At 41.3% G+C, this 12,491-nt stretch overlaps 1 protein-coding gene across 1 annotated transcript in view; it reads left to right on the plus strand.

The window, feature by feature from the left end:
• Positions 1-12,491, plus strand: part of cd276 (CD276 molecule) — a 78,774-nt gene that overhangs the window by 57,485 nt on the left and 8,798 nt on the right. Inside the window, exon 7 of the mRNA XM_050045947.1 lies at positions 7,379-7,417. Within this exon, the coding sequence (XP_049901904.1) occupies positions 7,379-7,401 (23 nt within the window). The 3' untranslated portion in view covers positions 7,402-7,417. The remainder of the gene's footprint in view (positions 1-7,378; positions 7,418-12,491) is intronic.

Below are 12,491 nucleotides of genomic sequence, written 5' to 3' on the forward strand. Positions count from 1 at the left end.
TTGGTCAAAAAACAGTTGAAAATCCACTTCAGCTAAAACCGATATTGAAATATTTGGATGTGTTTAATCTTTTGCATTCAGCACTGCAAGCAGTGTAATCATGCAAGGCTGTAAACACTGTCAGGAACAGGCAACAGTGCATATTTTCCCCCCGAAGGGGGGATCAAGTGGGCAGGCAGACCAGACTGAGCCTGTAAACAGGGCAATTAATTCTGCCCGGTGATTTAAATTTGTATATATTTTTTCTTACACATAATGTAGGTTATGTCTTTACATGTACTGCGCAAAGCATTAAAGTTACAAAAATATCAAACACCACAAAATTCACCCACAATTTGGCATGTCTGCTTCAGAATGAAGTCCAGGTGGCAGGATGGTAGGGACCCAACAGTACAAGTAACTGAGTGTTAAGTTTGTTTACTGAAGTGTGAGTGAACGCTGATGAAGCATGAGTGCACGTGAGAAATGAGACCGGCTCCAGGCACCGAATCCATTCAACACAGCAACCCAGCGGCATAACTCTTCCACCATGGATGTGTGTGTGTGTGTGTGTAAGTGTTTGAGGCAGACAGAGGGAGACGAGCGCGCTAATTTAGTGATGCCAACAAGCTGTTTTACATTATACGTTCCCCCAAAGCTACAGCTATAACAGTGAAATCTATCTTGTCTATAAATTTAATGGTAACAAGTTCCACAAGTTCCACAAGTTCCAAGTTTCACAAAATGCCAACAATAGTGCTGCCGTGTCCTGCACTCAGATGATCCTGTTTACCAAGCTGAATTGATTTTGAGTCCTGGCCGAAATGTGTTCTGCATATTATTGTCTCTTGGATGAGTTGCTTTGAAATTTTCTGATGAATCATTCAGCAGAATTGACAGACATCGCCTGTGATGGTTCATGCACCACTTAATGACTACACAGAGTTTGGCAAGGCACTGTCCTTTTATGTCTAACTCGTCTAAATCACTAAACAAAGGCAATAAAGATATTTCTTCCCTTGATGCATTTCACATTTCACAACTGTATGAACAAGACTATGAGCCGACAGCCACACCACTGGCTGCGTGAGGCTGTATCAAGGTAGAGTGTTGCTTCGAGCTAAATGTTAATGTCAGCACGCTGACACGCTCACAATAATAACGCTAACATTATCATATTTAGCTGGTAGAATGTTTCAAAAGGTCTTAGTTTGTCTTGGCTAAATGCAAACACTGACATGCTCTCAATAACAATGTTGACATGCTCATGTTTAGTGAGTTCACCAACTTAGTTTAGCGTGTTAGCATCTTAACATTTCCTAATTAACATTAAACACAAACCGGAGTTACTGCTGGTTGCCAAGCAACCTCATGGCAATGACAAGACTCAAAGGAGTTGAGAGGATGGCCAAGAAATAGTTCAGAGATGGCGCTGTATTTTTTTACAGGCCAGGTCTATTTCTTTTGCATTTAGTGAAGCTTATCTGCACAGACAGGCTGCTGTTTAAAATCACACAAGTATCCCGCTGTATATTTAATTTATTTACCATATATGTATTGATTGATCAGCTCCCAGTGTCTGTTTTCAAGCAGCAGAGTCCCCTCACTCGTTACAGTGGGCAGGTACATAAAATCAGTGCTGCCGCTGACATGAAAAATATTTTGGTTCAGTAAATGTCTGCCGTCAGTCGGCCTGGTGAAGGCAGTTTGGCTGGTTCATAGATGTATAATGGGTCAGTCACTGTCCTGTTAGCTCTGCAGGAGCTGCTACTGACACACGGCTGCTTCTGTGATGCTAAATTCAGGTCAGAGTCAGCGTTGATTTAAAACTACTTTCTTCATGGTGAGGATAGTAACACTACCAATCACATTGCTTGACAAAATGTGACGTCCGTGACATAACAAAATTCTCTAGGCACATGACATGAAAGAAAAGTGTGGTGCGACAGTTTGTTGCTGTCGAAAATACGTAATTTCTGTCTAGCAACACTCTTCAAAAGTGTTGCACACCCAAGCATGAATCAGCCATAACTGTTACCCCCTGTCTCCAGACATTGTACTAAGCTGTGCTAACCAGTTGCTAATTAAATTATATTATATATATATATGCTTTATATTTACCATACAGACATGAGCATGGTATCAATTTTCTCATCTAACTTTTGGCAAGAAAGCAAATAAGCATATTTTCCAAAATGTCAATATATTCGTTTTAAATCTATTTAATGTAGTTTACCTATTTCAGGAGATTCCTATTTCACATTAGAGGGAAGGTTCAGGTTTTGCTTGGCATTCATTTCCAGCCCTTTATAATGCAAGTGAACGAGGACAAAGTACTTCAATGTGTGCTTCTTTTTCTGAGATGAGAGTGATGTGATATTTTGCTTACTATGACCTTATGAGTCCAGAATTAATTGTGCCATTAGCAAGCAGAGCAAGCTTCTTCTGCCTGCCCAGCCTCAGTGACTACCCCTCACAGTCCTGAGCAGTTCTCCCTCAAGCGTTAATGTCATTAGAGTTATTCATTTGACTCCTTCTTTAGTCTGATTGAATTATTTAGCCTTTCTGTGAACGGCAAAGTTAATACCATGTGATTTTAATAAGCTGAGAGGTGAAGGAGAGTCTCTGAGTGAAGGGGGACAATGACTTTCACTCTCTAATGCCTCGCTCATGAATGTTTCAGAGAGATCTGTGCAGCCAGGAGCGGGGTCAGCCATCCCACAACTAGTGAGACTTAATAGTTCAGCTTTAGCGAAAGGGGCAGGGCAAAGGAGAATTGAGCTGGGAGACTGTAGTATGCCTGTACTCCAGCGACAAGACAGCAACTTGCAGACACCCTCACCCTCGCCGCCTCTTGTCATCGTCCATGCACCTGGATGATCCAGGTGGACGTTGTGGGCGGTGAGCTGGTGAAGTCAAGCTAATGGCTCTGCCTTCTGAGATCACTCTGTAAGCACTCCAGACAGGAAGCTTTGTTTTGCCATCTGGCTCCAATTGCGCTGACAAAGCCAGAGGTTCCTGCATGAGACAAAGGAGCTGAAATGAGCCCCACTTTAATAAACCCAGGATGATGGGGAGCCACGTTTGTGTGTTATCTTAATGAGCTGTCCAAAGGAGAGCGCGCCTTCCCTTTCAAAGCCAGCCTGATTTTAACAATAACCAGTGATAACTAGGGACCTGGGCTCGTTCATTTGCAGTGGGGTAGGATCCCTTTGTTGCCTTTACAGCCGCAGCAAATAATGTTTAACAAACAGTGGAGCTCAAATTCTGGGTTTATTTGCAGGCGCTGAAGCCAAGAGCAACCCCTTCACACACACTCACAGCTCCACACATGCACACACTTGCAGCGGGACACACAAACGGCACACACAGAAAGAAGCACTGTTATACACTAATCTACATCCACATGCAGAGATGCGCAGTGTGTACAGTACTTGCTGGCTTCATCCCTCACCTCCCCACCTCCTCCCTGCAATGTGTTCAGTAATCTGAGCATGATGTGCTGTTTAGAGGGGGCTGCAGTCACGCAAGTGAAGCTCCTCCTGTCAGAAGCTGGCTTTAGTTTGTGTGCACTAGCCCCTGTCTCCCTAAATCCTGGACTCCAAGGAGTGAGGCCTTAGCAACAAGGCCCTGGAAGAGAGTGTTAGTCAGTGACCCAGTTCTTTCATAGACAAAGAATTGTCGGAAAGAACAATTTGACACGCCCTCTGAAAAAGAAGCTCCATGCGAAAAACGGTTTTATTAACCCTTCTTAACTGAGGCAAGGTCCTGTGAAGGTGGAAGTTTGGGGAATATCAGACTTTATAAAGCTTGAGAGCACAAGGAAGCTCCACCCATCACCATATTCTGGTTCCTTCATGCCAAGGCCATCACTGAAAGATGGATGACAGTTGCTAAAATCATATTAAAGCTTCAAGCCCAGTAGCCCTCACCCTAAATGATTTTAAGAAGCTAACTAGCTAAGACTGTGCAAAGGTGACTCTTGAGCAGACAGACAGAAACAAGGACAGCTGTACCAGAGTCAAAGTCACCTCTGTGCTTATTATATCCCCCCTCTGTCCTTTCTGTTGAGTTATTCACATAGCAATGAAAATACACCTTAATGCGTGAGGAACATAATATTCACCTTTGTCTCTCATGGGACTCAAAGTGTAGCATTTTGAGTGAATCGATTAAGTTTATATATTAAGTGTATAATTCAGCACAGAGTATGGCTCTATGTTCCTTGGATTAGCATATATTTCATTGCCTCAGGGAGTATTATCATTATACACAGTTAATTTGAGCATAGTTAGGACATTGTTTTTACATGTCTATTTAACCATAAAACTTTAATTGTAGCGATTGGTATACAGTCAATAACAACTAAAGAAATTAATGTAATACCTTTGTTTTTACAAAATTTGATTGTTTCCTAATCCTGATTGATTGACTTCAAAGGCATCTTTGAGTTTTTGAACACTCGCAGAGCTATTGGAGTTGTGTTTTTACAAGCGGTTCTGTTTTATTCATTTGCAGGCAGCTCTGCAGTCAATTGCTCTTTTAAAACACTTCTTATCTTTTATATTTGTATATTTTGCCGGATAGTTGACCCTCTGTTGTTTCTAAAACTGGGCCCAGTGAGTGACCCTGACCTGAGGAACCCACTGGTTGTTACTGGTTGTGAACGTTAAATTGTAGTTACTGTACGTAAGTGTTACTGAAATTTGAATGGTCTCTGGCACAAGAATTTCCTTCACGATAAATAAAGTTCTATCAAATTGAATCGAATTGAATTGAATTGAATTGAATTTCAGTTTGATAGTTGGTCAAACATAGTAAAGAAGGATGCCAGAAAGCAAACATGGATGTATAAACTTGGTCCGAAATTAATATCTGCCAAGCTCCAAGATTTTCTGTTGGCAAGTAAGTCTCAGAGACCATCCCTCGCACTGCCAGGTAAACGTTTGTACCAAAAAAGTCTTTCAATTGATTATGATGCAAGTCTCTCCTGCATTTTGGTGTGATTTACAAGTGTACTACTCCACTGCTCATCTCCTGTCAGTGTCCAAGTTTGACACACATAACACACAGACACTACAGATGTGTTTTTACACACATCTAAACAGTGTCACAGTGCCACCAGTTTTGCGGCACTGTTTACAGTACAGAAGTTTAGCTGATCCGCTAAGCTATCGTGATTGCTAGCTGCAGCTAGCAATCACGATGCTAATGTTTAGCCAACTGTTATGAGTTGCGCCCATACTTATGACGGTAATACAGCACAGAGGCTCAGAAGTCTGAACTGAGATGGCAAACTTGTATTGCCTCCCACATTGTGAACAGCAGCTCATCACAGCTTCGCTCACTCTCTTCTTACCTTTCACAATAAAAGCCCTAGACATATATACACTGTATCACTGTTAACCAGAGGGAACTTATTATATTACTTAGGCTGTGCTGCTGTTTTTTTTCTAATAATAATTCTGATTCAGTTTTATTATCTCAATGAAATGTACTGAAACAAACATGACACAAAACGGCGATTTATTATTTTGTGCGGTAAAAAAAATATGCTTGGCCAGTGGATTTTTTCATCTACCAGTCCTCTTGGCTGGTGAGTGAAAAAAGATATTTCAGACACTGGGTGTAAACATTTTAATATTTAAGATGTTTTTTGTGTTTTTTTTAAATTCGGCTTTGCAGTTGTGGAAGAAAATGCACTTAACATGTTTGCTGAACCTGTAGGGTACACACAGTGTGTTTTGTTGAGATATGCTTAATGTAACTTTTTGTGTGTTTGCAAGAAACTCCACAGGGCACCTTTTAGTTAGTTTGGTTTTCTTATTGATATTATAAATTTAAAGCCCAACTTAGCCCACAAAATATAAGTCGTAGATGGTAGAGTTATAATGGTGCACTGAAAAAAAAAAATTCTTGGACACATGGCCCTACCAGACCAAGGCTTATTAAAACATTGCATACTGTATTCTTATAACATAACCCAGTTTGACAGACCTGCAGGTCACTGACAAACCACTCTACATTACTATAGTTTGAATTGAGACGGCCTTGGAAAGCAGCCCCCAGGCAGCTCGGCGTGACATGCCCTCTCTTTTCACTGCCGGCACACACTCAGCCACTGGGCTCTCCCAGCGGTCACACATTACTGACTAAAGATATGTAAATAGAACATTCATGTTGCCTTCATTATTAGATGTGGGTCACTGGATAACTTCAAGAGCGCTAATTAAAGGAGCTCCCAGCACACTGTTGCCTAGTAGTTGCGCACACATTGCTCAAGCACTGCACTCGTGTTCCTTGCTGGTTCAGCACTGTACAGTAAGCTACGTGTTTACTACTGTGTGTTCTCTAAGGGTGAACCCTGAGAGATGCTGTTATGGTGCTGAAGGCTAAGTAACACTGGTTGGATAATAATGGGAATCATATACCTCCTCTCACGTTAATCATATACATACATGTAGGTCTCATATAACATTGAATTCTCTAATTATGTACAAAAATAATTTCCTGTGGTTGCTTTTTTCTCTTATTTTCTATACATTACCGGCATCACAAGAAAGGGAAAGATTCTGAAAGGCCAGCTGCTGAGAAACTTTATTCTTTCTTTTTCATTGCCTTGAGTTTGGGAAGGAACTCATCAAGGATGTGCTGCACACCGAGCTACATTTGCAACCTCTCAGAGGTTATCTGCTGGTCCATGAGGAAAAGGCCACCCGATCATTGTCAGAAGAGATAGAGGAAAAGTAGCAGCTCCTAAATCATTTGGAATAATGAGTGTTGTCACAGTTAATAAAAGCAGTCAAACCACTCAGTGCTGTGCATCACAACAGCAGGCCAGTCATTCCAGTGCTGGCTGCTTTGCATATAAGACTATACTAACAGTGTAAAGAACGCTTCTGTGAGAGGACAGGGATACTTCAGGAGTGAAGGCATTCCTTTTCCTGGGATGAATCCCCCTGTACAGACGCCATCTACAACCCCCCCCCCCCCCCCCTTCCCCCTTCTGTCATGTAATCTACGCTCCTCTGACAGCACAGCCAAGGCCCGGTGGGAGAGTGCCTATCCATCTCACTACCCCAATCTGCCTCCCCTGTTTGGTTCCACATGAGCACTCAGCTGCTGTGACTAATTAAATAAAGCGCTGTGCCCTCTGCTTCCTGTTAGCCATGGCAAGGTTGGTGCACAGAGATGGAGTAGAGGAGGAGGAGGGGTGCTGAAGGAGGAGGGGACACAATAACAACTAGCGAGCCCGTAATGATGCTCTGGTCCACAAGACAATAGACAAAGTTACGACGATGCTGACACGACCACTTTACAGTAGTTGTTTTGCTCACAGATGTATAAATGATGCAATATTTTGAGCTCACGTCTTGTTTGTTCTCTTTTTTATTTTCAGCCATGACGCTATTGGAAAGCTAAGGCCAAGAAAATAAAGGTGAGCATGATTTCAATATGTATATCTATGTGTCTTTTAAGCACAACTGTGTCTTTATGTGTCACTCAGTTTTTACACTTTTTTTCTCCTCCTTATCACAATTGCCTAGTGTTCTCAGCAGTAATGCTCTGGATGACACAGTGCCTCTCTGTAGGTTATGGGTAAGTGCTGCTGTAATGAGGCTAGGCTGCATTAATTCAGCAGACAGTTGCGAATATGAGAAGTCTTGACATTTTGATTTCGGGAATCACAGGGTCACTGGCTGATGTGACAAATCTATTTCATTTTATCAGGCATGCAAACATAAATTTCCTGGTCTGCTCGAAGCCAGTGTGAGGGTCTGATTAATGGTAAACATTTAAGGCGCGAGTCGTGTCTTTCTGCATATTCACTGTCATCCTCATGAAGTTTTCAATCTGCCAATTTAGCAGAAAACTAAGCTTAAGTAAACTTACAATAAAAGACTTGCATAATTAGTTTAATAGTATCCTTTTGCTACAGTTAAGCAATGGGTCACTACTATTTTGTGGGTGTTTGGCCAATCTTACATTACTAAATACATGACATGTATTTGTAAGCAAAAACCCCTTCACAGAAAGCCAGTGTTGAAGGAGAAAAAGATGCAGTTGTAACTTTTTCCTTTTTTCCTGTTTGCATTGGTTGAACTGACACTGTCATGCTAAAATATTGATCATCAATATTGATCCCAGGGATAGATTTACTTTCTTATTGACAAGAGTACCTACAATTTTGCAGTTTTAAATGCAGTAGTTTTCAAACTTTTTGTGCCCAGTGCTCACCAAAGTGTAGGCCAAATCTCAAGGCACACCTGTATTTATATCTGTGCACATTAGCCTCTATGACGAGTGTTATCACTTATCAACGTACATTTTTGTTTTTTTTACTGATATCAAATAGCAATTGACAACCAACGCATAACCAACTATTACTCATAAAATATTCATCAAAAAAATGATTCAATAATTTATTTTTAACATTTTAAAAATACACCAAAGCACCAATAACACATACATTTCAACAGGAAATCATGTAAGATAATGTGATGTGTTACACACATAACCTCCACCTCCTGGATTCGCCCTTGGTCATTAATCTTAATACATTTATCGGCTCAGTATTGTTGGTTGAGTGACTCTGCATCAGACTAAAATATGAGCAATATAGAGAAATATAGAAATGACCCCTATAGTAGGAACACAACGCATATTTTGCTCAACCACATACTTCCTCGACGTCAATATTAATATGATATTATAAGGTTGACAATTGAACTTTCACAAAATATTTACACAATGAGATGTTTGATAAATATTCATTAGTAGTGTGGATAATGACTAAGTGTGTAAAGGCAAATAGAACAGATAGGACAGTCTACTAAGTTCAGAAAATGACATCTCTTTACTGTAATGCAGCCTTTAAAACCAGGAATAGGTAACACTTATGATATTACGATAGTCAAAAATGTAAGACATTTAGTCTCAAATTATAATATTGACATAGTATCCATACATTGCCCAGTCGTAGCCATGTAGTAATAAGGCAAAGCATACTCTCAGTATGTACCTGGTATATACTGTGAGCAGACATTCAGTACCACGGACAGTTCTACTTCTCACATAGCAGAAGAAAGGAGGTTGAACAAACTAATCTCAGATGTAGCGTTGGTATTGCTTATTGACATGGATAGATTTCCTTTTTTATTTCCTTTTTAAGCATGTTTGTATTTATCAGACATTTCATATTAAAGAGGCAGACAGGAGGGCGCTTTAACTTGGATATATTTTGTGTCCTGGTGCTGCAACTGGCCCGTTTGATCTGAACTGTGGTCTGTTCTGGATTAGTAGACAACCCAGACGAACAACCTGACAGAGGGAAGAGTGTTGATAACTGGGAACGCAGACAAACAGATTAGTAACTGGATTCTCCCTGTAGGACATGTGGGGGACTGTTATGTAATCTAGGAAACGGTGTGACCAGACTGAGAGGAACCTCATCGGTACCGCCACGTTACATGGAATCATGAGAGAATATACACCGCAGATGGCATCTCTGGAGTACTCGACCAGGGATCCATGCTTTCTCCTTGATATCACTGCATCGCCCTCTCTGCGTGTGTGTTACCTCCTGCTGGGCACATAAAAAGATGGAGGTGGACCATTTTGCTGCAGTGTGGATTGACTCAGCCCATGAGTGGCCCCTGGCCAGTGTAGACTGGTCAGCCCTCTCTCTGCTAGCTGCTATTCAGCCCCATTTTCCCAGAGCTAAAGACATGCAGATGTTCATTGGAGACCAGATATTTATACTTAATACCTGGACTTAATTTATATTGATCTATCTATCTGTGTAGAAGTCTCAGGTGATGTTGTGCTATTTGAGTATCATTGTCTGGTGTTGGGCATCATTTTTTGTTTGTACATCTCCAGTCACCAGTTGTGAAAAAGGCTTTCTCCTGACCATGTTTGAATGTTGGGTAGCAAGCTATTTTTTTCCAGAGCAAGAATGATGGTGTATTTTTCCCCACTTATATTGTCAGACTGAAGGTTGACTGTATAGCTGTATTCCCTATTTTTTAATGACTCCGCTCGACTAGCAGGCTGACCTGGACCAAGAGCAGCAGCAGCAGTAATACAGCTGTAGGCAGGCAGGCATTTCTGATAGTGACGGGAACCAGGGTGCTGGCAGTGTTGGACCCCGTGGCCCTCGGGGAGAGGAACGGGACACTCCCACTGGCCCCATGTTCACTCAACCATGGCCAGCCAGTGTCAGACACTATATCCCTCCCTGGACCCAGCACATGGAGCTCTATAGGCCAGGAAAACCCAAAACCTCTGAGCTATTTTGGGAAATCAGTGCTGTTACCGACAAAGGACAGGAGTTACGAGGGCAGAAGATATTTTTGTGTTCAAAGCTTTTTTTGTCTGAGGAGAAAATATTTTTCCCTTTTGTTGACACAAAGATGTTTTGATGTTGAACGCAGATATTTTTAGAGACATTTTCGGGGCACTCCATCAATTTTGATTTGACAGATATTGAAGGGGTTTTTTTTTCACTGTAGTGCTGGAGTGAAAACAGGACGGTGTAGCTGCTCTGTATTTTGTCAGATATTAAGATGAATTTAGCTGTTAGTTGTTGAATATTTCCTGCTGTTTAGGACACTTTGAAATGTATTCTGCTAATGAGGGATACCTGCACTGGAAGTCCTCGCATGCTTACATTTAACAGCATCTGAGAGGCAGTGCAGATATAATACACAGTGTATTTTTGGTGTCCCTGCCTGTGCATGTGTGCATACAGTATGGGCATACATCTATTGCGGAGGAGGTCGAGAAAAATAAACTGGATGATACTGCTCAGTCGCATCGCTGTGTATGAGTCACAGTCACTTCACTGCTATCTCACATTAGCATACAGTACGGACCTACACTGTATCTGTTCTTCACCGTGCCTCTTACTCTTACTTTAATAACCGGCGGTTTGGTGTCAATTGTGTGAATACTTTTTATTACAAGGTTGGACAGTCGCAGCCTGTTTTCATTATACCCTGACTGGTCATTGCCATAAAGCCGCAGCATGCAGAGTGAGTAGAAGATGATGGAAGGTGCAGAAAGTAATTTCCTGTAACTAGCCAAAATAAAGTCTGGCCAGTAGGAGTCAAAGAGAGGACATTTGTCATTACAGTAGTATCCACTGACCTTCACCGAGACTGTTATTGCTAGGTAATATCCTGCAAGCCCCTCGACCTCTCTGCTGCTGAATCATCCTGGATCAATTATTCTAATATTTGTGTGGCAGTTTTGCTATCGATTAATGCATTTATGCAGAGTGCAGCATATCTTATTAAATAAAGCGAGGCCCTGCATATAATTAAGTCGTTTTAGAGTGAGGCGGCACTTTGTTTTCATAAACCTTTGCCTTATCGATACATGTGTTCATTCGTGACTTATGTTCATCCACTCAAAGTTTTATTGTTTCATTACTGGCAGCCCAGCGCAGATAACAGTAAATAGCTATCTGCAGCACACTCAATATTTTGTAGATTGTTGCCGTCGTTAGTGGCTCAGACTTGCTGTGTGCTACAGAAGCATAAATACTACATACTGATCATTATGGCAACTTTGTGGCTCTGGAAACTTGGACGTTAGTAGAAGAAGCTGTGATCAGCGAGTAAAACCACGGCCATAAATGTGGGTGAAAATCCACAGTCCTTGTTCTCCATAGTATATACTCCAGCCAATGCTAATGTGATGCTTCAGAAGACTCAGTGAGTCAGCTGGTTATTTCCCAAAGTTATGGTTTTAGTTTGAAATTCCCTCTTTGCATTCGCCAGTGGAAGGACACTCACTGACAGTTGCATAACCACAGTGTGTGAATAATGCTGGTTCTAGCAGCACTTGAAAAAAATGCTGAATATCAGTGTTATTGTTCTTGGGGCACTGGTGTTAATGCGTCACATCACACAACCGACTCATCTGAGTAATATCTATGAAGAATCATGGTCTAGAGGAACCTTACAACTTTCCAGGTGAAATTCTGCATCGGACTGCGAGACCTTTGTTCATAATCTGCAAGGATTTTTTAAAAAAAAAAAAAAGTCTTTTTTGTTCTTTTAACAGTAAAAGGGCCAAGAAGGAATGGAATTGCGCAGAACCTTGGCCTAGACAGAGATGGCTGCAAATGAGAGGAGAATAAATATTCAAAGGCAGACATGAAGGGAATAAAAAAAAAAAACGTAGTGAAATGAGGAGCAGCGCGGACGATCCCAGTCATCTACCTGACGACTTTCGATGAATTCCAATGAGAGAGATTCCATTTTTTAAAGATAGGCCCTATAGGTGCAATTAGTGCTACATAATAGCCCTTTCCCAGCTCCTTCAGCGGAGTTGTGAAATATTGATTTAATTCGCCCCTATATATTCACTTAAAGAATATATCTAGTTGTTATAGTCGTTTTTGCAGTAATAGCTCCAGGTTTACTCTGTCATGGTTTTATAAGTACAGGCTGCATATAGGGAGCACTTTCTTAAAGGATGGGGACGAGATAAAAGGGGTAAAA

The sequence above is a fragment of the Epinephelus moara genome, chromosome 1 (assembly GCF_006386435.1).
Source record: "Epinephelus moara isolate mb chromosome 1, YSFRI_EMoa_1.0, whole genome shotgun sequence".
In the NCBI taxonomy this organism is placed as follows: Eukaryota; Metazoa; Chordata; class Actinopteri; order Perciformes; family Serranidae; genus Epinephelus; species Epinephelus moara.